This window comes from Mustela erminea, chromosome X (genome assembly GCF_009829155.1).
Source record: "Mustela erminea isolate mMusErm1 chromosome X, mMusErm1.Pri, whole genome shotgun sequence".
Classification (NCBI taxonomy): domain Eukaryota; kingdom Metazoa; phylum Chordata; class Mammalia; order Carnivora; family Mustelidae; genus Mustela; species Mustela erminea.
The window spans coordinates 59,447,023-59,474,295 of NC_045635.1; the positions used below are offsets into that span (position 1 = coordinate 59,447,023).

At 47.6% G+C, this 27,273-nt stretch overlaps 1 protein-coding gene across 4 annotated transcripts; it reads left to right on the top strand.

The window, feature by feature from the left end:
• The first annotated feature begins 12 nt into the window (after positions 1–12).
• Positions 13–25,650, top strand: GCNA (germ cell nuclear acidic peptidase). Of its 4 annotated transcripts, none has more exons than XM_032331857.1 (11): positions 13–697; positions 5,510–5,564; positions 12,630–12,676; positions 13,289–13,325; positions 15,455–15,537; positions 17,274–17,621; positions 18,805–18,880; positions 22,047–22,191; positions 23,574–23,712; positions 24,427–24,631; positions 24,897–25,650. In XM_032331857.1, exons 1-11 carry the CDS (start codon positions 535–537, stop codon positions 25,141–25,143), a joined length of 1,545 nt encoding a protein of 514 aa, XP_032187748.1. In that variant the 5' UTR covers positions 13–534; the 3' UTR covers positions 25,144–25,650. The 4 variants fall into 4 exon arrangements, with proteins under 4 accessions (XP_032187748.1, XP_032187746.1, XP_032187747.1 ...); XM_032331855.1 differs by lacking the exon at positions 13–697 and adding an exon at positions 1,663–2,459; XM_032331856.1 differs by lacking the exon at positions 13–697 and adding an exon at positions 1,663–2,420.
• Positions 25,651–27,273: the final 1,623 nt, after the last annotated feature.

The following is a 27,273-nucleotide window of genomic DNA, read 5'->3' on the forward strand; positions in this document are numbered from 1 at the left end:
TGAAACTTCTATTGGAACATCTCCAGACAACTGGAGGAGCACATTTCCCTGGTGGAACTGTGATCTTAAGAATTATTTTGTTTTCTCAGCCAGGTGTGGAAGAGGGGTGGGCTTGGGATCCGTTAGAGGACGACAAAGCCTGTGACTCCCAGCACACCCATTCATGGTGGTTTTTGTTTGGCTTACGCAATGACTGTGACTGCTCTGGCTTCGGCTACTGCTGTAGTCTTACTCTTCGTGTGAACTATTCGTGCTTGGTGGTGGAACTCTGCTACAGGTATGAGGGAGGATATCAGAGTAGCAGGGACCAGAACAGACTGTTTTGCTACCTGTTTTCTCAGAGATAATAAAATAAAAATTTTCAATAATATTTCTGGGGTGCTAGGCTGGCTCAGTTGGTAGGTCATGCGACTCAATCTCGGGACTGTGGGTTCAAGCCCCACGTGGGGCATAGAGCTTTAAATTACACAAAAAAAATTTTTTTCCAGCTAATTTACCTCCCAAGCTCTGTGGGGTTTGACCCTCAAAGTCCTGATGTATATGGGTGTTTGTTTCCTAAAAGGTGGTGGGGAAGAAAGGTGTCAGGCATCCTATTCAAAGGTTCTCACTCCTCCCCTCTTTCTGTCCTTTTCAGTCCACTTCAGCTCCTCCTGCCTCAAGTCTGTAGAAGTTGCTTGTGGATCTGGAATAAGCTTGGGTAACAAGATTTGATTCCAGTCCTAACCCTTTTTTACCTGAAGCACATGCCTCTTAATATTAATCACAGCTAATGTCCAGATTCTTTGCCCAAACCTCTGAGGCACAGTTATGTAGCTCCCATTTTTATAGAAGGGGCTTGTAGAGGTAAACTTTCAAGTTTGTTGTTTGTATAATAATGATAAGTCCTTCTTATCCAATTCCTGACTCATTCAGAAAGTACCTTTATGTATATAGGCAGTTTGGTGCTTAAGAGTTTAGATTTTTAAAAAGATTTTATTTAAAGATTTTGTTAGGGAGAATGCATGATCAGTGGGAGGGGCAGAGGGAGAGAGAGAAGCAGGCTCCATGCTCAGCCCCGAGCCCGATTTTGCGTGAGGGTTTGGGGGGCGGGTGGAGAGGTTCAATCCCAGGACCCTGAGATAGGGACCTGAGCCAAAGGCAGACGCCTAGCCAACTGAGCCAGCCAGGCGTCCCTTAAGATTTTATTTTTGAGTGATCTATAATGCGGGGCTGGAGCTCCCATTGCTGAAGTTCGAATCCCAGCGCTGGCACTTTGTAGCCGTGTGATCTCTATAAAATCAGTGCTAACATTGCCTACTTTCTGAGGTGTTTTAAAGATTAAATACATATAAAACACTTGGAACAGTGCCTAGCATGAAATAAATGCAATATTATTAATATCTCTACATGCACGGAGGTTTTGTGTTCCGTTTGGGCACATGCTTAAATTATGAAACTTAACGGGCGTCTGCTGGAGAAACGACATCGTCTAGAAAGCATTTACTTCCCGGTTTGTTTTTCTTTCTTTCTTTCTTTCTTTTTTTTTTAAAGATTTTATTTATTTATTTGACAGATCACAGGTAGGCAGAGAGGCGGGGGGTGAGGGGGGGCGGGTGGGCGGGGAGCAGGCTCCCTGCTGAGCAGAGAGCCCTATTTGGGGCTTGATCCCAGGACCAGGACGCTGGGATCATGACCTGAGCCGAAGGCAGAGGCTGAGCCACCCAGGCGCCCCTCGGTTTGTTTTTCTTGGTGTGCTCGGAGTGAGTGCCGAAAAGCTTCAAGTAACCAACCCCTCTATTTCCAGGGTCTGGAGGGTTCTGGAAGCAAGTGTTGCCAGGTGCTGTTGCATTGGTGCCTTGTTCTTATTTAGGGGTCTAGGTGGCTTTCCCCTATACCCCCTAGCTCACAGTAGGTGGGGCAGGCAAACAAGCTTAGAGGTTTGGGCGATTTCGGCAAGGAACGGGGCTTGCTTTATCCACATTCTCACAAAGATGAAGCTTTGGGGAAGATTCAGCCCAGTTCTTCCGTGTCACCTGAAAGTTAATTAAGGGATCGGCAAACTACAGAAGCCGGCTCGGGGACTAGAGCTCGGCGCGAAATAGCGCTTTCTGTGACAAAATAAGCAACACCCGTGGAAGTGATAGACCTGACTCCGGAAGCACTGCAGCTGGGCGCCAAATTTGAGTTCCTGGGCGCGAAGTTTAAATTTGCCCCGTCACCACACACCACACTGTGATAGGTGGGTACAGGGAGTATGAGAACAACAAAGTTTAAATTTGCCCCGTCACCACACTGTGATAGGTGGGTACAGGGAGAACGAGAACACGTCAGTTCCTATCCCCCCACCCCCCACGTTGAGCCCGGGATCTATAAAAGGTCTCGCGCCTGGCGTCCCCTCGCAGTTGCTCAGGAGCTCCCTTGGCATCGACCACCAGCTGGAGGTAAGCGACGATCCGCCACGCTAGAGGCGCCCGGAGCAGGTAGGCGGCTGGTGGGGCTTAAATGGTTACTGAAGCGGGAACAGTCTTGAAGCTCATCCTAGTTGAGCGGGCTTAATTAAAATCAAGACCGCCGCATGCCCGGACTATGAACCTTGGGACTGAGATTATGGCAGAATATTTTGCCGACTTCTACTTTAAAAAAGGCTTTTGGAAAAAGCTATTTTAATTTTTTCTTAGCAATATTAGCTCCAATGAAGCGAAGATGAGGAAGGGGGGTTGTGGAGATCCCATTGGGGGCATGAGGGAGAAGGGGCTTGGGTACGTGGTGTACGGTTGTGGGTGGGGGTCGTCTAGGCCTGAGCAGTGGAAGAAGAACTGGCTGAGATTGCAGAGTAAGGGGAGGTGGAGGGCTGGTGAGGGCATGGGGGTGTTAGATGCCTGATTCCGGAAGGCTGGCGGGCGGATTGAGGTGGGAATGAGGGTGGAAATGTGGGCAGATGGAGGGTGGGTAGGAGTGCGTGCAGGGAGTGGGGGGTGCAGGGGGTGTGTGTCTGATCCGCTAGCTGCGGTGAGAAGGTTGTAAGGGCCTGGTGAGTGGAGGTTTTGAGGCCGGATTGGTGTATGACTGGTTGCCTGGTTGCGGGCAGGCTGGCTGGGGGGCTGAGCTGGGAGGAGGTCTGGACGTGTTGGTGTAAAACCTCTGGGATTGAGAGGGAGGAGGGGGAGTGAAGGCGGGGTGGTGGTGAGTGGCGTTTTTGAGGCCTGATTGGTGCAAGACTGGCTGGGGGCGGAGTCTGGGCCCATTGGTCCAAGAATTTCTGGGGTTGGGGGAGGTGGAGGGGGGTGGAGGTGGTGAGTGGCGGTGTCGAGGCCTGATTGGTGCAAGACTGTATGGGGTTGGGGGGAGGTGAGGCGGGAGGGTGGAGGGTGGTGAGTGGAGGTGTGGAGACCTCCTTGGTGCAAGACTGACTGGGCACGGATGTGTTGGGGGCGGGGTCTGGGCCTGTTGGGTCTAAGACCTCGTGGGGTGGGGGGAGGTGTGGTGGGAGGGTGGGGGTGGCGAGTGGAGGTTTCGAGACCTGATTGGTGCAAGACTGGCTGGCCGCGGACGTGTAGGGAGCCCAGTCTGGGACTGTTGCTGTAAGACTTTCTGGGGTTGGGGGAAGTGGTGGGGGAGTTGTGGGGGGGCAGAATGAGTGGCAGTGTCGAAGCACCTGACTGGTGCAAGACTGGCTGGGGGCGGGGTCTAGGCCTGTTGGCTCTAAGATCTCTTGGGGTTGGGGGAGGTGCAGGCGGGAGGCTGGGCGTGGTGAGTGGAGGTGTGGAGACCTGATTGGTGCAAGATTGGATGGCCGTGGAAGTGTAGGGAGTGAAGTCGGCCTGTTGGTATAAGACTTTCTGGGGTTGGGGGAGGTGGAGGGGGAGTTGTGAGGAAGGGGGGGATGAGTGGCAGTGTCGAGGCCTGATTGGTGCAAGATTGGCTGGGGGCGGGGTCTGGACCTGTTGGCTCTAAGACCTCCTGGGGTGGGGGGAGATGCAGGCAGGAGGGGGTTGGCAAGTGGAGGTGTCGAGACCTGATTGGTGCCAGACTTGCTGGCCCCGGAAGTGTTGGGGGTGGGGTCTGGGCCTGTTGGCTCTAAGGACTCGTGGGGTTGGGGGAGGTGCGGCGGGAGGGTGAGGGTGACAAGTGGAGGTTTGGAGACCTCCTTGGTGCAAGACTGGCTGGGCGCGGATGTGTTGGGGGCGGGGTCTGGGCCTGTTGGGTCTAAGACCTCGTGGGGTGGGGTGAGGTGTGGTGGGAGGGTAGGGGTGGCGAGTGGAGTGTCGAGACCTGATTGGTACAAGACTGGCTGGCCGCGGATGTGTAGGGAGTACAGTCTGGGACTGTTGCTATAAGACTTTCTGGAGTTGGGGGAAGTGGTGGGGGAGTTGTGGGGGGGGGGCAGAATGAGTGGCAGTGCCGAGGCACCTGATTGGTGCAAGACTGGCTGGGGGCGGGGTCTGGGCCTGTTGGCTCTAAGACCTCGTGGAGGTGCGGGGGGGGGGGGCAAGTGGAGGTGTTGAGACCTAATTGGTGCGGGACTGGCTGGCCCCGGAAGTCTTGGGGGTGGGGTCTTAGCCTCTTGGTGTAAGGCCTCCTGGGGACCCAAAGGGGGAGTAGGGGTGTCTTGGCGGGGTAAGTGAAGGTTTTGAGGCTGTATTTATGCAAGGCAGGCTGAGGCAGAAAACTAGCATAGGGAGATAAAGGCATTGGGGGAGGGTGGAGAGCAGTTGGGGATGGGGGTGACCTGGTCCCATGTAAGACCATTGGTGCGGTGGGTACAGTAAAGGGATGGGGAGAGTAGAGGTTGGCTAATGGTATGTAGTGGGCTGGCCTATGTAAGAGTGCCTGGGAATAGGAATAGAGAGGTGGAGGGATGGCAGAGTGTAGAGGGGTCAAAGCCAGATAGGTGGAAGACTCTGGGGCTTGAGGTTGGAGTAGGGAGAGGGAGTAGAGAGCAGGTGTGGGGAGAGTGGTGGGCCAGTGGTGATCGGGGTAGTGGGAATCCCTTTTGAGAGAAGATACTCATGGGCCAGGGCCTAAATGGGGATTAGTGCATTGTAAATCCTTACAATGGGGAGAAAATTTCTCTGGGGACTAATAAATGAATGGATTACCCTGGTGCATTGCTATAAGATGCAGTTGAAGTTACTGCCATGTGCTTTGGGCTTTCTGATTGGTCTGCAGAGAACCTTGGCAGGGCATGGTGGGAGAGGGTGTTGCTCTAGTTTTCTCCAGCCAGGAAAAGCCTGCAACAAACATTTAAATACATCTCGTTTCACAGTGCAGAGCTTTGGCCTCAAATTAGGGTGAATAAGCTGCTCAAAGATAAATGCAGAATGTAGAAATGTTTGTTCCGGGGGCACCTGGGTAGCTCAGTCAGTTAAGCCACCGACTGGATCTCATCTCAGGTCTTGATATCAGGGTTGTGAGTTCAATCCCCTGTGTTGGGCTCTATGCTGGGCATGGGGCCTACAAAAAAGAGAAAAGAAATGTTGGTTCTGAGTTTTGGTGTTCTTTAAAGAGTATATTTTTGTTTTGACTGTAGACATGGACATGTCAGAAGAAGCAGCTGGCCAATCTAAGATCCAGGATGATGATTGGTGAGACTTGAAAAATTCTGTTTTCTCTTAGTGTAGTTATACTTGTGCTGGCCAAATGACTTTCTCAAAAAGTGTATGTTTCTTTCGAGTCTGCGGAGTGTATAACTTGGTTATAGAATGAATTGTAAAAAGGAACCTTAGAATCATATAGGAATCCAGCCTCTTAATCAGTGCACGAATGCTGTTATATATATAACGTCTCTGTTAGTGCCCAGGAGCATAAAACTCCATGAAACAACATAGTGCATTGTTGAATATGTGTAATTTCTAGAAAGTTCTTCATTTTAGTGAACTTAAAACTTGTCTTAGGTGCTTCTATCCCATTGTTCACTGTGCTGCCCTCCAGAGGTACACAGATGAAGTGTTTATCTTCTCCATGATAAGGGGGTATTTTAAAATCATTGTCTTATCTCTGAAGTCGTCTCTCTCTCTCCGGGGACACTGCCTTGATTTCCTCCACAGATAAGCATGTAAGCTTATAATATGGGAGAAAGCAGAAACCATAGAACAGAGAGTCTGGAAATCGACCCTAATACCCAAATATGAAAACTTAGTTCATGATAATGACATTTCAAATCAGTGGGGAAAAGATGGATTCATCAACAAATAATTTGAAGATAATTGGCTAACCATTTGGGAAAAAATGAGAATTGGATTCTTCATCTCTCCTTACGACAAAATAAATTACACCTGGGTAAAATATTTAAAAATAAAGGAAATCATTAAAAATGTTAGAAAACAGGTAGATTTCATTTCCAATAATTTTGGAGTGGGGGAAGCCTCAGTTTGATATCAAACAGAAGTATAAAAATGAAAAACTGGAAAAGTATTCACATTACCCATGATAAAGTGTTGTTATTCTTCATCTACAAAGAACTTTTACAGGTCAACAATTTAAAAAAAGGTGAACACACATATGGAAAATGGGCCAAAGATATCAGAAGATAGTTCTTAGGGAAAAAAATAGTGTTGGCCCATAGACATTAAAATTTATTCACCTTAACTTATATTTAATGAAAAAAATTTTCATGAGATACTCTTCTTCATATATCAGGTTGGCAAAATTTTAAAAAATGATAATAACTGGAGTTGGTGAATTTGTAGGAGAATAGGCAATTTCTTATAGTCATTGTGGGAATATAAATTGGTGCAACATTTTTGCAGGGCAATCTGGAAATATCCAAATTGTAAATGCCCATGTCCTTTGACCCAGTAATTACTAGGACTTTTTCTTTCCCTGTTAGAAGAATTTTATTTAATTTCTGTGTGTATATATATATATGTTCACATACACCAAAGTGCGTAAATGTGGTTATGTCATATATTCCTTTCTGTGTGTTTACATTTAGTTGCTCTTGACTCCTTTTCCCCTTCTCCCATGTCCTTTCTTCCTATAACTCATATTTATTTCATCATATGTAGACATGTACAGGCTGAAACTTTGTTTTGGTTCAGTTCTGGGAATGAAGGATGTATGATTGAATTACATGTCCACAGAGAAATACACACAAGGATGTTCGTTGCAGGATTGTGTAATAGCACCAATTTGGAAAAAGTTTAAGTGACCTAAGGGTGTAGTTGAATGAATTATTGTTCGTCCAAAAAAAATGGTAAGAATTGTATGTTCTGGTAACGGAAAGACTACTAAGATACGTAAAGTGAAAAACTTACAGTGACAGAACAATCTGTGTAGCATAATACTATTTATTTTAAAAGATGTGTGCACTTGATTTGTGCTGGTATGTGCTTATGTTTAAGAACTTTCTAGAAGAATAATAAGACACATTGTTTATTCCTGGTGAATGGGACTCTTGGAGGAACAGGGACAAAGTGTTCCTCTCCCTCTCCTCTTTCCAGTGTTTTTTAATCACTCAGAAAGCTATCTGGTAAACATTATAACATTGATAGTCATTAAAATGGAAGGGGGAATTAGCAAAAGAATGCAGCAAATAAACATTGGAAGATACACATCGTAAGTAATAAAAAGAAATGAAAATTTCAATGTTATTTACCTACTAAATTAGCAAATGAAAAAAAATTATCCTGTTATAGTAATGCTCCTGAACCGTGCACTGATCTAACCCTTTGCAAATGATTAAGCAAATATACCAAGAGTCATAAAATTGGTCATGTTTTTGATGACTTTGACGTTTGGGAATCAACTTTATAAATCCACTTTATAAAAGTAATTAAATGGACAAAGATGCTTGTTGCAGGATTCAGCTGAATAATTAATGTGTGTTTTCAAATATGCACAGGGTAAAATTCTCAGCTCTCCCGCTGACTCTCATTCTCTTGCCCCAAATAATGCCCTGGGCGGGTGGTTGGCATTAGTTCTCCTGAGAAGTAAACAGGCGGTCTGCATTATTAGTTCTCCCCTTGCAAAGCTGGTTAACAGGAGTCCTTCCTCTAGCATTTGATGAAGAATCGAGAGACCCAAGTTCTGGAAACCACAGCTGGGATAGACCAGATCCTGGAGTTCTAGGTGGAGGTGGCCCTTGAGGCTGGATATTGACTGGCCAGTCTCCCCACCCACCCTCACTGCAAGTCAGGGCCACTATGTCTTAGGACCTGGGCACTGTGTTTTCATTAATGCAGATGACTGGTTTTGTGTGTGTGTGTTTGTTTTTTCTTTGGGCTCACTCAGTACCTCACATAACCTTCATGTAAGGTTCGTGTAAGTGGCATGTGTAATTAATTTTTTAAATGGAGAAACTTATTGGTGAGATCTTTCAGGCCAAGTCTTTTTTTTCCCCCAGGCCAAGTCTTTTAAAAATAAGGTTCTATGGGGGTGTGGGTGGGAGGATGGAAAATAATAAAAGGGACCCTTTTTGAGATTCATTCATTCTTTTTTATTCAGCGCAATAGTTGAGTACTGACTTCCGAATCCTTGTATGGTTTACTGTCTGGGATGGGAGATAGAAACATGTAAAGAAGCAATTACGGTATAGTATGATAAATGCCGCAATGTGGGAGAGGTACGTGATCCTGTAGGAGGGCAGACATTATCTTACTTAATTTTCATAGTAGCTGTATGAGGTAAGTGGTTCTTTTTTAAAAAAATCTATTTATTTTAGAGAGAGAAAGTGGGGGAAAAGGGGCAGAGGGAGAGGAAGAGAGAAAGAATCTCAAGCAGACTCCTCACTGAGTGTAGATACTGGCAGGGGCTTAATCTCATGACCTGGAGATCATGACCTGAGCTGAAATCAAGAGTCCAGTGCTTCACTGACTGCACCACTCAGGCATCCCAAAATGAGTGGTGTGTGTGTGTATGTATGTGTGTGTGTGTGTGTGTGTTTTACAACTGAGGCCCAGGAACTTATTTACAGAAGTCTAGGTGAGAGGCAATGGTGGCATAGAGTAGGGTGGTAATAGTAAAGTTGTAAGATTTTATTTATTTATTTGACAGAGAGAGAGAGAGAGATCTCAAGTAGGCAGAGAGGCAGGCAGAGAGAGCGGGGAAGCAGGTTCCCAACTGAGCAGAGAGCCCGATGTGGGGCTCGATCCCAGGACTCTGAGATCATGATCTGAGCTGAAGGCAGAGGCTTAACCCACGGAGCCACCCAGGCGCCCCTGAGACTTTTTTTTTTTTAAGATTTTGTTTATTTGACACAGAAAGAGAGCACATGCAAGGGAGTGTCAGGTAGAGGGAGGAGAAGCAGGCTCCCTGCCAAGCAGAGGGCCTCATGCGGACTCGATCTCAGGACCCTGGGATCATGACCTGAGCCGAAGGTAAATGCTTAATGACTAAGCCACCCAGGTGCCCCAATTCTGAGACTTTTTCCCCGAAAGTTTTGAAATTGGGATCCATTATACATTTGATAGTTTGTCATCAGTTGGTAGTGTTTTTTTTTTTTTTCTTTCTTAGTGGTACTTGTGCTTAGACGAGATGAAATGTATTACAGGGGCACCTGGGAGGCTCAGTTGTTAAGCGTCTGCCTTCTGCTCAGGTCATGATCCCAGGGTACTGGGATCGAGCTCTGCGTCGGGCTTTCTGCTTGGCGGGAAGCCTTCTTCTCCCTCTCCCACTCCCCCTGCTTGTGTTCCCTCTCTTGCTGTCTCTCTCTGTGTCAAATAAATCAATAAAAATCTTTAAAAAAATAAAAGAAATGTATACTAGAAGTAGAGCCAGCAAATCTTGCTGATGGATTGGATGTGTGATCAGGAGAGGAATTAAGGATGACCCCTAAGTTTTTAGTCTGTGTTACTGGGCAGATGGTCGTGCCATTGACCGAGATTGGTCAGTCTCCTATAGGAACAGGATTGAGGGAAGAAATCGAGAATAATGTACTGGCTATGTGATATTTCAAATGCGTATTAAATGTCCAAGAGGTCACTCAGACAGTTGGAGCTCAGTGGAGAGTTGGAGGCTGGAAATATAAAATTGGGGGATGTGGAGTCTTAGGATAGTAGAACAAATGATCCAGGATAGAGGGGACCATAGTGCAACACAGAATGGAAAATTGGAGGAATAAAATCCTTGAGAAGTCGGGAGGGGGATGAGATCCAAAGTATAGGGGAGGGTTTGGCCGGAGGCGGTGGTGCGAACACTGTGTTCATTGTTAACTATAAAGAAATAAGAGGGTTGCGGGTAGTTGCTGATAGGCTGGTAGATTTGCTGGTGGGAGGATGAGGCAGTTCCTGTCTGATGGCTTTATTTTCCCGGTGACTTAGGAGACAAGGTCATTAACAGAGCAAAAGGGGTTTCCACAGTTTGAAGGCAGAAGGACTCCTGAAATACATAATATGAGGGGCGGAGGACTGGTTTCTCACTGATCAACCAACCAAAGTCCAATTAGTAGTTCTGGTGGCCTGGCCACTGACTAGTCTTTTTTTAGCCCAAGAGACTTTTTTGTTTTTAATACTACGAGATGGAGGAGCAGAAATACTATATTTTAAAAATTACCAGGGGCGCCTGGGAGGCTTGGTCAGTTGAGCCTCCAACTCTTACAGCTCAGGTCATGATCTCGGGGTCCTGGGATCGAGCCCCACTTCAGGCTCTGTGCTCACAGCGTGGAGTCTGCTTAAGATTCTCTTCTCCCTCTAACCCCTCTGGCCCATTCGCACGTACTCTCAAATAAATTTAAAAAAATCTGGGGGCACCTGGGTGGCTCAGTGGGTTAAAGCCTCTGCCTTTGGCTCAGGTCATGATCCCAGGGTCCTGGGATTGAGCCACGCATCGGGCTCTCTGCTCAGTAGGGAGCCTGCTTCCTCTCTCTCTGCCTGCTTCTCTGCCTGCTTGTGATCTCTGTCTGTCAAATAAATGAATAAAATCTTAAAAAAAAAAAAAGATTTCTTTTCTCCCTCTAACCCCTCTGCCCCATTTGCACATACTCTCAAATAAATTAAAAAAAATCTTGGGGCACCTGGGTGGCTCAGTGGGTTAAAGCCTCTGCCTTTGGCTGGGGTCATGATCCCAGGGTCCTGGGATCGAGCCTCGCATCAGGCTGTCTGCTTGGCAGGGAGCCTGCTTCCTCCTCTCTTTCCTCTCTCTCTCTCTCTGCCTACTTGTGATCTCTTTCTCTCAAATAAATATATAAAATCTTTAAAAAAAATCTTTAAGAAAAGAGAACCAAGGTCATGTTTTTGACCCATACCTGGGAAACCATACACCCAGCAAGAGGTTTTTTTTTTTTTTTTCCTCCGATTAAAAAAAAAAATTGACTCTGAAACCAATAATACATTATATGTTAATTGAATTTAAATTACAAACATGGAAAACAAATTTGAGGTCTACTCCTGAGTAAGTCCAGTGTACAGTGACAGATACATGAGCAGGAAATTGAACCCAGGGGGGGTGAGCCAGCATGTATCTTGAAAAACAGAAAAAAAATATTTTCAATGCAATATTATAACCCAATATAAAAATATTATCCATCCAATATATTGTTAATCTGATATCCAATCTCAAGGTTAAAATGAACACCCTCAAGAAGCGAAGGTTAGCTTGATGCAACTATTAGGTCCACCTTTAGTGCTTTTTGGTTTCCTCTTTGAGCTCTGTGTCACACTAAGATAACCTGTGATTAGGTCCTATGCAGCAGCCTGGTACATTACAGGGGTGGGGGGGCAGAGAAGCAAGGGACCCAGCATCACTGTTCACTGCAGGGAGCAGCTGCAGCTGGGGCAATCCCCCTTCGTTTGCCCCCCAAGAAATGGATTTCAGCGTTTGCCAGTGTAGCTAGACCACAGTTCCGGTACGTAGGCCCTCTTTTTTTTTTTTTTTTTTTTTTTAAAGACTTATTTATTTGACAGAGAGATCACAAGGAGGCAGAGCAGTATGCTCTGCCTGCTGGTGGGGGGGGACAGGGGGATCAGGCTCAGCAGAGAGCCTGATGTGTGGGGCTCGATCCCAGCATCCTGAGATCATGACCTGAGCCAAAGGCAGAGGCTTAACCCACGGAGCCACTCAGACGCCCCAGTAGGCTCTCTTCAAACCAGTAAAGCTCTACAAGGCGGACCTCCTCCCTCTTTGGTCCTTTTGATTTTTACCTGTAATCTCTTCATTTTTGAGTCCTTTCATGGGTGGCCCTTGTCTCAGAAATCCCTTTCATATCTTTCTTTTCCTCTTTTTCTTAGATTTACTTAGTTATTTTAGAAACAGAGAGAGTGGGTGTGGGGAGAGGGAGAGTGAATCCTCAAGCAGACTCCCCTCTGAGTGTGGCAACCGCTTTGGGCTCAATCTCACAACCCTGAGATCATGACCTGAGCTGAAACCAAGAGTTGGATGCTTAATGGACTGAGCCTCCTGGACGCCCCCCCCCCTTTCATGTCTTTCATAGAAATAGATCACTTGGCAGAAAACAGGCTTCTTGCTGGTAGCTGATGATACTCAATGAACATCCTTTCCCTATTTTCGATTCTGTGGTAGACTGAGCAACTTGTCGCTCCTAATTTTTCTTCACCTCCCCTGCTGTGATCTTAATTTCCTAACTCCCTAAAACTTTTCATGCATGTCAGAAGCTCTGGTGGGTGGTTCTCTCCATGCGAGATCCTCTGCTCATGGACTTGCGAACGATGTTCATTGGCCTTCCTTTATAACAATGCGTATCTCATTTTTCACAGTTGCATTCTTACTGTGGACTCAAGCAGTGATGAAGAGTTTGAGCCCTGTAAGTAGCTTCCCTTCAAAGTGGTTATTTCCGTTTTAAGGTGTAACTTAACCCTGTCTTTGTGAAGATGACTGAAATGTGGTTTGGGACATTTGGTGTGAGCTGGTCAAGGGTCTGTCTCCTCTAAGGTCTCTCTCCACATTGGTGAGACGAAGGTCATTTCCCTGCTATTAGGAGCAGAGGCAGTTCTTTGTGCTTGGTTTGCCACCTTGACCTTTTTCATTCTAGGCATCCTGACTTTTATTTCCTCTCTAGCTCACATAGGGTGGGGGGGATATAAGCCTCCCAACGATTTTAACCAGCCCTAACTTCTGGACGTAGGCTTTAGGGAGTTAAAGATGTGGGTAATTATTTTTTTTTTAAAGATTTTATTTGTTTATTTGACAGACAGAGATCACAAGTAGGCAGAGAAGCAGGCAGAGGGAGAGGAGGAAGCAGGCTCCCTGCTGAGCAGAGAGCCTGATGTGGGGTTCGATCCCAGGACCCTGGGATCATGACCTGAGCCGAAGGCAGAGGCTTTAACCCACTGAGCCACCCAGGCACCCCAAGATGTGGGTAATTATTATTCTCTTTCAAATGCTTCCTGACACACTCTTTCCTTCTCTGATTTAGTTGGAACCAAAAAGAAGGAGCAGAAAAGGAACTTTAGGTGAGTAGGAAAATTAGCGACATTTGACATTTGTTGAGGAATGATGTTGTGGGTAAGAAGATTGACAAATAAACAACACATTTCTTCTCTGAGCACTATGTTCAGGATCATAGTAGGTATCTGATCTCACAGCCAGGTTCAGAGTATTAGATCTTTTTGCCAGGCCTGTTATCTAATTGGTCACTTTCTTTTTCGGAATGTCTTTGTGATTGATTTGTCCGCTAATTTCCACTCTCTACTCCTCAGGCCCTTATGGGCCCATGTGCCAGACTGTAGGAGGTGCTAAGAAAATTTTCAGGAATAAATCCAAAATAGGATGCTAGGTAACTGATGTTTCCACGTCGACTCCTCAAATTACCGTAGCAGGTGTGCTGAAACATGATTTACATAATGGCAAAATTCACCCTTTGAGGTGTATAGTTCGGTGAAATTTGACAAATTTATGTGGTAGTGTAAACATTTCCACAATCACAGGAGATGCAGGATCTTTTCATCACTGCCATTTACATTTTATTTTATTCTTTAATTTTGAAATTTCTGTGTTTTGACAATATTTTTATATTTATTTATATATTTATTTGTGAGTAAAGCAATATAAGTTTATTAAGTGAAGAAAGAAAAAGCTCTCAAGAATGAGAGGGGTCCCAACAGGGTTGCCCTATTTTTTTATTTTTAATTTTTATCTTTCTGAAGACTTTGTTGTTTTTTATGTTCATTTGTTTTGTTTTTAAATAATCTCTACACACAACATGAGGCTCGAACTTTGAACCCCAAGATCAAGAGTCACTTGCTCCTCCGACTGAGCCAGTCAGGCACTCCCTACAGTATTTTTGTTTGTAATTGTAAAAATTTTTAATTTTAATTCCAATACAGTTAATGTGCAGTGTACTATTAGTTTCAGGTGTACAATAAAGTGATTCAGCACTTCTATCCATCATCTGGTGCTCATCATGGTCATCATTTAGGTTTCAGATGCTTTATTGTAGTTTCTTTGTGGCTTCCAGTATTGTACATAATAAAGTCCTTACTTGATAATACATTTAAATGTCCAATTTTTAAATAGAAAAGTTGGTTTCTTCCTGCCTCCAAGGGATAGATGTTGAACAAATACGTAGAGAAAATCTGTTCTAATGGGCCTGCCGGGAATGCCCACAGCTCTTGGTCTAGTCCCTGGAGGCTACTATAAGTGGGATATTGGAGGAAGGGTGAAACTGGGGAAGGAGGGGGCTTTCCGCTTTTCAGTTTTCCTTGAACTGAGTTCAGTTTTGGGCTTGTGTAAATGGAGGGGCCTGTAGGCAGGGCCGATCCTCAAAACATTTAACGACCGGTTGAGTACAGACGGGGATCAGTCAGGATGACTGCCAGACCCGTCAGAACAGACGTGATCAATAAACACTGGGCAAGGCTATTCCTGCACGTGTGGACTGCAAGTCAGCCCTACCCACGGGATTCCAGGTAGGAAGTTAGAAATTGTGGAGCTGGAAGTCAGGCACACAGTTGGGCTGGATATAATGGCTTGCGTTGGCGGATAGGTGATGTCCATGCAGACCTTAGGAATTGATTAGCTTGGTGTGAAGGCACTGTGGAAAAAGCCTGGGAGTGAGCTGAGGAAGAGAGGTTAGTGAGAAGGAGTGGATAGAGGGGCAGGAAGAGAACCAAAACAGAACAGTAGCTTGGAAATCCCAAAAAGAGTTTTAAGGAGGGAGTGACCAACAGTAGAGCCAAGGCCCCTCAACCTGGCAGCTTAAATGTGAATATGGTAGAAGTGGATTAGTAGATTTGTGACTGTAACAGGTAAAGATAAAGGAAAATGGCCACTAACTGATAGAAAGTAACATTTGCCTAGTCCATTTTTGTCCTGCACCAGAACTGTTGGCATACATGCCTTCGGACAGCCCATTTCACTCAGTACTTGACAGATAGCTCCTTTCGCAAGGATAGAGCCAGATTTAGTGATTTCGTTGAAAGATGGAAAATCAGGAATAATGATTGAGTAGTTCTGAAGAAGGGGAACGGCAACAGAACGTTTTCAGGTGCTCATGTTCATGGTGGAGGCGTTAGGAAAGGCCGTGAAAAGAAGACCGTAGTGCTGACGTTTCACCGTTGTTTTTCCTTGTCTCCTCACTCAGCTATGTGGTGATTGACTCTGACTCTGAAGACGAATACTTCAGTAATAATGTCAGAGCTCACATATCTGACATCAGCAGTGAAGGCAAGTATACTCGTGATGGAGGGAAGTAGCTGAGATCGGCATCCCTATCACACAGTGGTTTTAGGGTACGCGTCAGGATATGCGTCAGCAAACGTTCGATTCTGGCACTCACTTAGTAGCAGGTGCCACCATTTCTTCCCTCGTGGGTGCTGGATGTGGATATGGCCGGATTCCCTACACACACCCCCTCCCTGGTGAATTTCCAAACATAGCAGCAACTGTTCTAGGCTCTTTAGACCTTGGTCATCCCCCTCCATAGAGTTCTGGCCACCTACATGCAGGGTTCCTCTCCTACCTATATATAGGGGCCAGGGCTGGGGAAGAAAGGAGCTGACACTAGGAAGGTATGAAGGCTGCTCAGCTCCCCTCTCCACCCTCCCCCCGCACCCATCCCCACCATTCTTTTCCTCCTCCTCTGTGTGTGGGAATGACAGAGAGAGGGAAGGGGAGAGGCGTGGGCCTATTCTTTCCAGCTGGGGAGAGACTTAGCTAGGTGATGGTGCTGAGTCAGCCCACTGTGACTTCTCGGGGGAGCCCTTACTTTCTCCAGCTAGCTCTTTGTCTTTGCCTTTCCCCATTCTGCATATATTTTCTGGAGATTTCTGTCCTTCTTGGAGCCCATATCCCACAGCAGTTCTTTGCCCCTGTGGTTTCAGAGGCTCTTTTAAAAACCTCTCCAGAGGCAGGGAGCTATACCTGCAGTTTGGAACCTATTCAGTGGTGGAGGGGGGTGAAAAGTAGGAAGATTGGGAGCTTTTTCTTTTTAATTTTAGATTTTATTTATTTACTTAATTATCTGAGAGAGCAGGGGAGGAGCAGAGGGAGAGAGGCAAGCAGACTTCTCACTGAGTGTGGAGCCTGATGTGGGGCTCGATCTCACAACCCCCGAGATGATGATCTGAGTCAAAATTAAGAGTCAGATGCTTAACAGACTGAGCCACCCAGGTGCCCCAAGACTAGGAGCCTCTTTGGCCTTAGGGATGGTACTTTATTGATCATTGTTCACTTCTGACCCATAGGCCTCTCCTTAAGGTACCTGCACCCTTAAAGTGCTGGCTGCTTCTTTGGTAACTACCAAAGAGCTACCATTGGCCAGAGTTTCCTGGCTAACCTGCGTTATCAGAGCAGGGAAAGGAGAGGTGGCTTGCAACCCTAGTCTGCTACTGTTCTGCTAGCTGTCCCCTCTCAATGATTTTTCCTGTGGTTTTTGTCTTTCTCTGACTGACTTGTTTTCACTTAGCATGATGCACTCTAGCTCCATCCACGTCAGAGAACAGTATGGAGGTTCCTCAAAAAGTTAAAAATAGTGGTGCCTGGGTGGCTCAGTTGGTTGAGTGGCTGCCTTTGGCTCAGGTCATGATCCTGGGGTCCCAGGATTGAGTCCTGCTTCGGGCTCCCAGCTCCGTGGGGAACCTGTTTATGTTCTCTGTCAGTCTCTCTCTCTCTCTGATAAATAAAATCTTTAAAAAAAAAAAAGTTAAAAATAGACCAACCCCACAATCCAGCAATTGCACTCCTAGGTATTTACCAAAGGATAGAAAAATACAGATCCGAGGGGGTGCATGCACCCCAATGTTTGTAATAGCACACTCAACAACCAGATAACAGATTCTTAACTGTGATTCTGAATGTCCCTGTTTCCAGCTTGCTTCATTTGTGCTCGATAATCTGAAGTTGAGTGTGCGGGGTGGGCAGAGGGAGTATATGAATATGTGACCATGTCTCGTGAATTTCAGATGAGATTCTGGATGTGTTATCAGACACCGAGGAGCACCCTGCCACCAAGGAGCCACCAATAGTTATTACTGATGATGACAGTGATTTTGAGGGCCCTGTGCTCATAATAGACGAGGATTCGTGTGATCAGGGCCAAACTGCCTCAGAGGAAAAAGAGATGGAGGTCTTCAATGTCTCCCAAAGTGGTTCCTCTAATGATGCTGGGGAGCTGAATCTTGGTGAAAATCTGGGCCAGCCACCACGCGGTGCCGAAGCCGAGGTGGAGATTGCAGATGACAAGCCTGCACCTGTGGTGGAGCAGCCACGGAAGAGGAAGAGTAAGACCAAGAATATATGTGTGACACCTGGTAAGCCAGTCACCTCAAGGACACCCGACCTCCCGAATCCGCCCTGCTCTCCCCTCTCCCTGTGCACCAGCCAGGCCTCCTTTGCCCTTGAGAGGTCTGTCCTGCCTACTGACCTTGGGCCTTTCAGCAGTTTCCTGGTGGCTAAGGGAGATAGCCATCCCAGGCAAAAAGATTTTTCTGGAAGTGGGGGAGGAACACCTGTGTCTTAGGAGCTGTTGTTCCCTCGATCTGGCACGCTTTCTCTCTGTGCTTTTCATCCTAAGGAGATGCCATTTTTCTTGGGACCCAGCCCAATTGTCAGTTCCTGTAGGGAGCCGGACATCAGAGAGGCTCCTCCCTCCTGGGTTCCCAAAGTTCTCAGAGCCTGTCCCTGCTAAAGCACTTACCCAGCTGTCTTATGATGTGTTTCTGAATCTGTCCCCCACTCCCCAGTGGACGATGAGCCTCTGGGTGGGAGGACTAAGTCTCTCCCAGGGTCTAGCTTGGTATTCAGCCCATAGTCAATGTTTAATACTTTTTTTCAGTAAACGAATGAATGACACTGCTGTTACAGAAGTCTCTGGCTAGAGCAGTCAGCAGTAAATGGGGGCTAACCAAAGACACACAGGCTGGGCTTGTATGCTGAGTGAAGGTCTACCCTAGAATCTGAGATGCTTCCTTGTATTGTTTTTTTTTTAAGATTTTATTTGAGAAGAGAGAAAGGGACAGGAACAGGGGCAGAGGGAGAGGGAGAAGCAGGCTCCCTGCCAAGCAGGGAGCCAGATGAGGGGTTTGATCTGAGCACCCTGAGATATGACCTGAGCCCAAGGCAGATGCTTAACTGGCTGAGCCACCCAGGCGCCCCTAAGCCACTTCCTTAGGGCAAGTGCATGAGATGTGCTACACTGTTCCTTATGCTGCCTGTGCCTCAGTTGCCCCACAATCTGACCTCTAGCGGCAGGCTCACATCACCTCATTATATAGTCCTTGTACCTATGACAGCCTCATACCCAGCTTACTCTGCTGACAGCTCTGGGATTCACTCAGGGAGACTTTGTCACCAACCAATGGAGAGTATGCAGGCTTCAGACCTTTTCTAGATGGTGCTCTGGGTGTGGCTGTGGGGGCTGCTCCTGGGTGCACCTTTCTTCCAGTTCTGGATGGGCCCAGCTTTCAGGGTACAGATGAGCTATTATCTTTACAGCTGTGAGAGTCTCCAAAAGACGTGCGCCTACAAAGAAGAAGCCCGGTGCAGGGAAAATTGAAAAACGCACGCCCGGGTACGTACTGTTCATGTTCAGCTGCATGGGAATTAATGGTACCGTTGTCCCGTCCATGTGAAGTGGTCCACCGCACCTGTGGGAGGGTCTTCCAGGGGATGGAGGAGTCTGGTTGGAGAGGGGACAAGGATTCATTCCCTGAATTGGGGGGGCATAAATTGGGAGGAGGACGGAGGAAAGGAGGAGGAGACACTGCACTGCTCCCCACCTCTTTTTGTCCCCAGCAGAGCCCTGCACGGGCGCCCTACCACAATTCCTGTGCTCCCCTGGGTGGGTCCAGAGCCCTTTGGCCCCCACATCAGTGCTGGCCTTTCCTCGGTCCTTAAACTCAGGTCAAAAACTCATGTGTAGCCAAACATGAGACTTCTTCAGACTACATACTGCCTTGTTGCCACCAGTGGGCACAAAACCAAAGCAGTCACAGGGGAGATGGTGGGAAGGCAGAGTGGACATGTCCCCATCTATTGGAATTGGGAGGGGGCAGTCAAGATTGCCTTTCGGGTTTTCATGGTGCTTTGGCTGCCTCCAGTTACTCCTACAGCTTGTCGATGTTCTTGAACATTTCGAAAGCTTAAACATCAGGGTGAAACTGATGGCTCATGGTACCTTTATTTTTATTAGGCTGTGTGGGATTGGTCCTGAGAACAGCAGGTCACTTAGACCAAAGACATGTCAATACTTTAAAGGAAGCCAAAAACTGACACTTTTTTTTTTTTCCCATTCAGATTGCAGGACGTTCTCACCTTTCCCCTTAAAAAGACGGTGTAGTAGGCATAATTTTCTTCGTTCTTCCTCGTGTTCAGGAGTCATACATACTTACATCCGAATTATCTTACAAGACAAGAAATGTGTTTGAAGGACTCTGCTTGTTTGGTTTTGGTTTTGTTTATACCTGGATCTTGAAGCAATAAATGCATCTTTTTTTTAAAAGGTTTTATTTATTATTTGACAGGGAGAGACACAGTGAGAGAGGGAACATAAGCAGGGTGAGTGGGAGAGAGAGAGAAGCAGGCTTCCTGCTGAGCAGGGAGCCTGATGCGGGGCTCGACCCCAGGACCCTGGGATCATGACCTGAGCCGAAGGCAGCCGCTTAATGACTGAGCCACCCAGGCGCCCCACAATAAATGCATCTTAAGGGGAGAAGAAGAACGACATGGCAGGCACGGGCACAGCAGGGCCACTTGAACCTGAGCTGAGAGGTGCTCTCTTCTTCTGCACTTGTCGCTCAGAGAAGCAGCTCTCGTCGTTTGGCATGTTCTCTCATGGGTGGATCTGTGGCCAGCCAAGGGTCTTCTCTGGGTTCCTAGATAACAGCCATGAGCTGCCTTTGTGTCTTGGGCAGCTCCCAGATTGCTTTACTGTGGTGTGACAGAAGGAGGCCGTCAGCTGCCCCTGGGCGGCGTTGTCCTCCGCATCAGCCCAGGGAGGCTAGTGTGTTTGGACTCCTCACGGTTGCCTTGGCGCTTCCTGTGGTAGTCTGTGGGCTTCCTGTTGTGCCTCGCCTTGTTCCTGTGCAGGCTGCTCGCTGGTCATGGCGTCTGATGTACCCATTTGGGGTCTTGCTCGTTCCTCTGATGTGGAGGTATTCTGCCTGCAAGTGAAGTGGCAGAGGCATTGAGGGGAAGGTGGGCCAAGTGACATAGGTGCCAACGGCGGGGGGGTCCCCCCTTCTCTGCTGAGGTCTGCAGATGGTTTGGGTTTTCATCTGCTACCTTTTTGGATGCAAATTTGCTTTCAGTACAAGGTAATTTGAGGCAGACCATGTTCGACACCAGTCTCGGACTCTGGGAGATGAGGACCCTGACTTGAGCTGCCTTGGCCTGGTTTTGTTCTGATTTCCTCTCTCCACCCCAGCCCCCTCCCAGATGGCTTCTTTTGTGACTTCAGGATTCATGAGTGTCCCGGCAAAATCCCCATCTCAGGAGTTCCATTAAGTCAGAGACTCAGCTTACGTGTGTTTGCTCCTGTTTTCATCTGTGCTGCTCAGTGGGCTCATCTCTTGGGACCTGTGGGGGGTTGTGGCCAGGATGAAAGGGTGAAATGAATTGTTATTACAAGTGTGAGTCCTCCATGTACTTAGCACTATTCTTTGTGCAGTGCAATTAGACCTCAAAAGATGGGATGGCAGTAGGGGTCTAATGGGAAAGACCCCAAGATTTGGGTCCAAAGATCCAGGGTCTCTGTGAACTTGGGGGAAGTCACCTGACCTCAGACCTTCGGTTTCTTGTCCGCCAAGTAGAGATGATGAGAATAGCAATCACTTCTTTGAAGGGTGTTGGTGAGGATTAAGTAAGATAAGGCAACAATAAGTTCTCTGCAAAGGAGAAAACACTACATGGATGGGGGTTCTCAGGAGAGCTGGAGACATGGTCATTCTAGGGCTCAGGGGTGAATCGGTTGTGTCCAGACATGAACAGACTTCGGGAAATCACAGTTCCTGTCCAGAGAACATTTAACTTGTCCACCTTGGCCATGGTGGAAATGGTAGCTGGAGACAGAGGTTGGGGCCCAATTAACCTGGGCCTTGAATGGGCAGACTACACAGTCATGGCAAGGGGAGGGACGGAATAGTGTGGGGGGGGGCGGGGTTGGAGTGGAGGAAGAAAGAAAGAAAAAGGGCCTGGAGGGGAGGAACATAGAGGAACACTAGCAGCAAGGCCCAGAGGGGAGATGAACTTGAACTAGGCTGGCGACCGTGGGGTGCAAAGGAAGTCTGGCTGGAAGAGATGTGAAGGAGATTGTGGTTTTTGAGCTTATTTGAATATGGGGCAAAGGAGAAAATGGATTTTAAGCTGTCTCTGAGGTTTTCAGCCTGGTATAACAGAAGTCCGCTAACAAAACACACTGAGCAGGGGACGTACTCAGGTTAATCAGTTGGCAGTGCACCTGGGGACCTTGTCAACTTGGAACTGGATCCCCCAGAAGAGAGCTCCAGACTGCGGATACAGGAGTGGGATCACTCCTGCTGAGGTTGAAGCCACGGGCTTCAATAGCGGAAAAAAAAAAAAAAAAGGCTATGCGTGGAACTCTGGGGACTGCTCTCCTATAAGGAGCTGGAAGAGGAACCGGCACCCTTTCCCAGTCTCTCTGGATATGACCCGCATGTGCGCTCTTCTCTCATTTCTTCCTCCAGCTGTACATAACTCAGTTGAACTTACCTTCGCAGGAAAGCAACGTGCAAAATACCTGGATGTTTCCTGCGTGACCTGGAAAACGCGAAGCAGTATTCTGGAAGGAAATTCAAGCAAAATAAGGATAGCCTGGTTCAGAAAATCTACACCCTGTTTAACAGCTCGGTGTTTAATAAAAAGGTATTGATGAATGGGCGCTAGTTGAGCACCGGCTGGACACCTGGTGCTCTCGGGAGCTGTGAGGTGTTTGGATGTGTTAGCTGTGTATTTCTGGCTCTGGAGAAGTGCCAGCTTACGTGGAGAGATGATGCAGTTGTAGGTGAAAGAAATCACATTTGTTTGTGGCTAATCATCTATGGTAGACTGTTACCAGCACAGGAGATCAGCAGAGGCAGAAAAATCACTGAGAGCCCCAACTGGTCAGGAAATAAGGTTGCCTGCAGGAAGTAAGACTTCTGGTTCTCGAGGGATGGTAGGCAGAGAGAGCAGCAGTTGTGTGTGGGGGGTGGAGAAGGCGTCTGCTGATCTTGAGTATCTGGAAAGAGAGGCTTTATGTTGAAGAATAATGGGAAGGAGCTCTGTGAGCCTGGGCAAGTTACTTATCCACTCTTTGCCTGAGTGTCCTCATCTGTAAAATGGGAATGATAATAGTACCTGCTACTTCATAGAATTAATGTCCTTTTTTAAAGATATTATTTATTTGTCGGAGAGAGAGTGCATGAGCAGGGGGAGGAGGGGCACAGGGAGAGGGAGAAGCAGACTCCCCTGCTGAGCAGGGAGCCTGATGCAGGACTCGATCCCAGGACCCTGGGATCATGACCCAAGGTGAAGGCAGACACGTAACTGATGGAGCACCCCCAGGTGCCCCCACAGAATTATTGTTAGGCCTAGGGAAGGTAATACTCCTTAAGTGTCTAGAACAGAGCCTTGGCAGTTGTTAGGATTTTCAGACTTTTATTATTTCTGCTGACACAACCAGGTTCCCCAGCTTTTGGGGAAGTCACTCCCCATGACAGTGGTGTCACATCACATGGCTGATGAGGGGACTGAGGTGCATGTGCAGTTTCACCTCTGCATTCTTATGCTGGGAGGGGAGGGGCTCTGTCTCCTGCCTCAGCGGGGTTTGCCCTCTCCTTGGCTGCCCCTGACCTGTGTCCCCATGTGGGGCAGCTCAAGTCCTTTGTGCATGTACCCTCAGCCATCTCCCTTGTGTCCTGATGGCTTGTGCATCATTTTCACCTGGGCTTCAGCCTGGCTTTTACTCTTCCCAGAATGTTTAGATGTGCAGAACTTTTCTTTCTTTTTTAAGATTTTATTTATTTATTTGAGAAAGAGATCACAAGCAGGGGGAGGGGGTGGAGGCAGAGAGAGAAGCAGGCTCTCCATGGAGAGTTTGAACGCGGGGCTCGATTCCAGGACCCTGGGATCATGACCTGAGCCGAAGGCAAATGCTTAACCCTCTGAGCCACCCAGGCACTCCCCTTGCAGGGCTCTTGAGTAAATAGTCTTTGGTCTGCTTGAAACTGCTTGCTGACTCATTTTGCTTGCTGATTTGTTCTCAGCTACCAGAGAAAATTGATATTGGCTGGAATAAAAAGATGCTGAGGACCGCTGGCTTATGCACCACGGGTGAGACCCGTTACCCTAAGAAGCAGCGTTATGCGAAGATCGAGATTTCCCTGAAAGTCTGCGACTCCGCAGGTGACAGGCAGCTTTCTGGCTGCGCCCTTTCCTTGTGTAGTGACTCTTACATACTGGTGTTTCCTGACAGCCTATGCCACAGCTTTACCTGTCCTTCCTGGGTAGCTGGGCCTACTACGCCTTGCTCCAGGGGCATTAACTTCTTATTTTTAGAATTTTCGGGAAAGATTTATTCATTTATTTTAGAGAGAGAGAGAGCATGAGCAGGGTGAGAGGGAGAGAGAGAATCTGAAGCAGACCATGCTGAGCACAGAGCTTGACATGGGGCTCGGTCCTACTACCCTGAGATCGAGATCTGAGCCAAAATCAAGCGATGGACTGTGCCACCCAGGTGCCTCTGCTCAGAGGACATGATTATCGGCTTGGCTGTCTTTCAATTAGGCTAACTGTCTCTCTGCAGGTAGCTCCCCTGTTGCCAGTGGCGGTGTCTCTATTCACCCGGTAACTAAGGTTCAAGGTCTCACCCCCATAGCTAGCCAATCACCAGATCTTCAAAATGACCCTTCTATCCTCGTTCCTTTGCCTCTGCCCAGGTCTGGGGCCCCATCACCTCACTCTTCATCTCCGTTCAGTTTCCAGCACACCACCGCATCACTTTCCTACTAAGCCACCTGGGACGCGTGTGTGGCAGGGTTGAGGGTCTCAGGTGGTTGGGTAGCAGACTGGAGGGCAGTGGTTCAGGTGCTCATGATTTCTTTCCATCCCTCTTCCAAGACCGTCTCCGGGACACTTTGATCCATGAGATATGCCACGCAGCCTCATGGTTGCTTGACGGCATCCGTGACTCTCATGGGGACGCATGGAAATATTACGCCAAGAAATCGAACATGGTGCACCCGGAGCTGCCCATGGTCACCCGCTGTCATAACTATAAGATTAACTACAGGATCCATTATGAATGTACTCGGTGCAAAACCAGGTAAGACCCTCTGCCTCAGACTTCTCTTCGGTTACGTTTCCGCTGTGGCCTCCAGCTAACTGGCCCTTTGTGGTTTCGTTAGTAAGCCCATGGCTGGCCTGCCTGTGGAGTAAACCTCTGCTCCTCTTCGCGTCTTCTTTCTCCATGCTCTGCTACTTGGAGCTGGCCTGAGAGCCTTGCTTTGGGCCTCCAGCCAGCAGCTCCGAGAACATGCTGAGTTCCACTGACTGATCAGTTTGCTGTGTGGTGTCTCTTTCCTCATTAGGGTTGGCCGCTATACCAGATCCTTGAACACCGATCGCTTTATCTGTGCCAAGTGCAAGGGGCCTCTGGTCATGTTGCCGCTAACTCGCAAGGATGGAACCCCCATTGCGCCCCATGTGAGGCCCTTTGCTAAGTATGTGCAGGAGAATTATAGAACGATTAAGCATGAGACGGAAGGGATAAGCCACGGGGATGTGATGAGACGGCTGAGCAAGGATTATGCCGATAAGCGAAGGCAGGATCATTGAGGTTATCTGGGGGCGTATTTCTGTGGGCTGAGCCCCCCTTAACTGCTAAGAAGTTTTAGAAAAATATCTGTTTCTGATAAGTGATGAATATTAGGAATATTAGGATTTAAACCATTTCTTTATAGCCTCATAGAGTTAACGATGATTGTTCTTAGGCAAGGATTCTGCTACTAAGCAATTTTGTGCCCTTGAGGTACTCATAAGCCCTTTGGATCAGATCCACTCTGGGTATTACTCTTAACATAGTTTCAACATGTAGAACACAATTCAGACACAAACTGCATTTTCAAGAGGGGCAGGTGGAGATAAGAAGGATGCTGGAGGTGATCGAGTTTTAAAGGCCGCGCTCCAAGACCAGGGCTGCTGGCCGGTAGAACATGTTATACTTAAATAGACATAAAAGACAAGCATATTTCATGAATTTAGTTGCTCTTGACATTGAATAAGCCTGTGCTGAGCCAATGTAATTGTTATTAAGACAAAAAAAAAATAAAATGTTTTCTGAAATTTGCTTGTTAAATGGGGTCAGTTCATTGACACCCTGTGCCTAGTGCAGAACCAACCCTCAGGTCCTTCATCCAAGACCCTGAAATCAGGGGGTGGGCAGGGCTGTGTTTCTCTCTCTGGACGCCCTGGGGTTTGGGGATCCATTTCCATTTCCTCATCTTGTCCAATTTCTAGAGGTCACCAGCATTCTTTGGTTTGTGGCCCCCTTCCATCCTTCAAGCCAGCAACATCTGTCTCTCTCTTCTCTTCTCTCTCTCTCTCTCTCTCTCTCTCTCTCTCTCCATCACTCTCCCCCACCCTCTCCCTCCTTCTGCTCCTTTTCTTTCACTTTTAAGGACCCTTGTGAAGCCACTGGGCCCACCTGGATAATCCAAGAGAATCTTATTTTAAGGGCAGCTTATCAGCAACCTTTTTGCCATGTAAGGTAACCTATTCATGAGTTCTGGGGATTTGAGGGCAGACATCTTGGGGGACCCACTGCTCAGCCTGCCACAAACCTCATTACTAATCTAGCATCATGGGACATCATTGATAACCTTTTATAGGGCAGGATGTCTCATTTTGTCCTTTTCCTTCCTTCCATCGTTCCTTTATTTCACAGGTGCTTTGTCTTTCCGTGGTGGCGGACTGAAGCCTAACCACAAGTCTAAGGGTTTGGGTGTGGGCACTGGGGTCATAGGAGCTTTCCCAGCTAGATAAATCTTCAGGTTCCTCCTTAGCAGGCCTGCCTCCAGTCGCATCTGCAGTCTTGGCAGAGGCCCAGCTGACCTGCGAAACTGGATCATGGCACGTTGGTGGCTTAATGAAGGGGAACTGACAGCACAGTGGTCCCACTCCTGCAAAGGGACGGTCTTCACTCAGTAGTCCTGCCGCCTACCTTTCTGGGGAGCCCCGGTCATTTCCCCTACTCGCTTCCACCTCAGCCATAGCGCCCCCTCCCCATGCCTCCCCATGTGCTAATGACTTAACAAGTCATTCAGTCTCAGTCTCAGTGTTTGGCTCCCATCCTCGAAGGAGCCTGCATACCCTCTCAATTGAACAGCTGGCTACCGCCGTCTAGCAGGACTTTCTGATACCATCACTTGATCCTAAACCAACTTTAAGTCTCACTGTTTTCAACCCTTCCCTATCTGAACCCCTAACTCTAGCCAGCTGGGAGCACTTCTGGGTCTGGTAGGCTTTGCAGTTTTCAGCCTTCCCACGCTTTGCCAGTGCTTTCCCTTCTGCCCAGAAATACTGTCTCCCATCTTTTTGCCCTTGGCAATACCACTTGTTCATTAAAGTCTGCTCATTCCTGTCTTCAGGAAGCCTTCCTAAATGGCTCTAGCCACGGGGCTCTGAATGCCAGGGTTACAGTCCACAAGCCACTCATTTGCCTCGTGGCATAGACAGTTTGGTATTGTCATTTCTCACCACGTCATCCCTGCTAGCCTAAACTTCTGGAGTGCAGGGACTAGGTCTTCGTGTCTGAAGGCCCTTCCCCAAATTATGTCCACAGAGCAGCTGGCTGGTCCAGGCAGCTGTTGGCACACACCCATGCACCTGGGTGCTTCCCTGTGAGGGGCAGGAGCGCCAGGGGTCCCAGAGGAGGCTCAACATGGATGTTCATGCAAGCAGCACTGG

Coding starts and splice junctions, on each gene's coding strand:
- GCNA (XM_032331855.1), top strand. CDS start 2,234: ATGAGAACAACAAAGTTTAAATTTGCCCCGTCACCACACTGTGATAGG. Junction 2,460..5,509: donor GCTAGAGGCGCCCGGAGCAG/GTAGGCGGCTGG, acceptor TTTTGACTGTAG/ACATGGACATGTCAGAAGAA. Junction 23,713..24,426: donor GAAAGTCTGCGACTCCGCAG/GTGACAGGCAGC, acceptor CCCTCTTCCAAG/ACCGTCTCCGGGACACTTTG.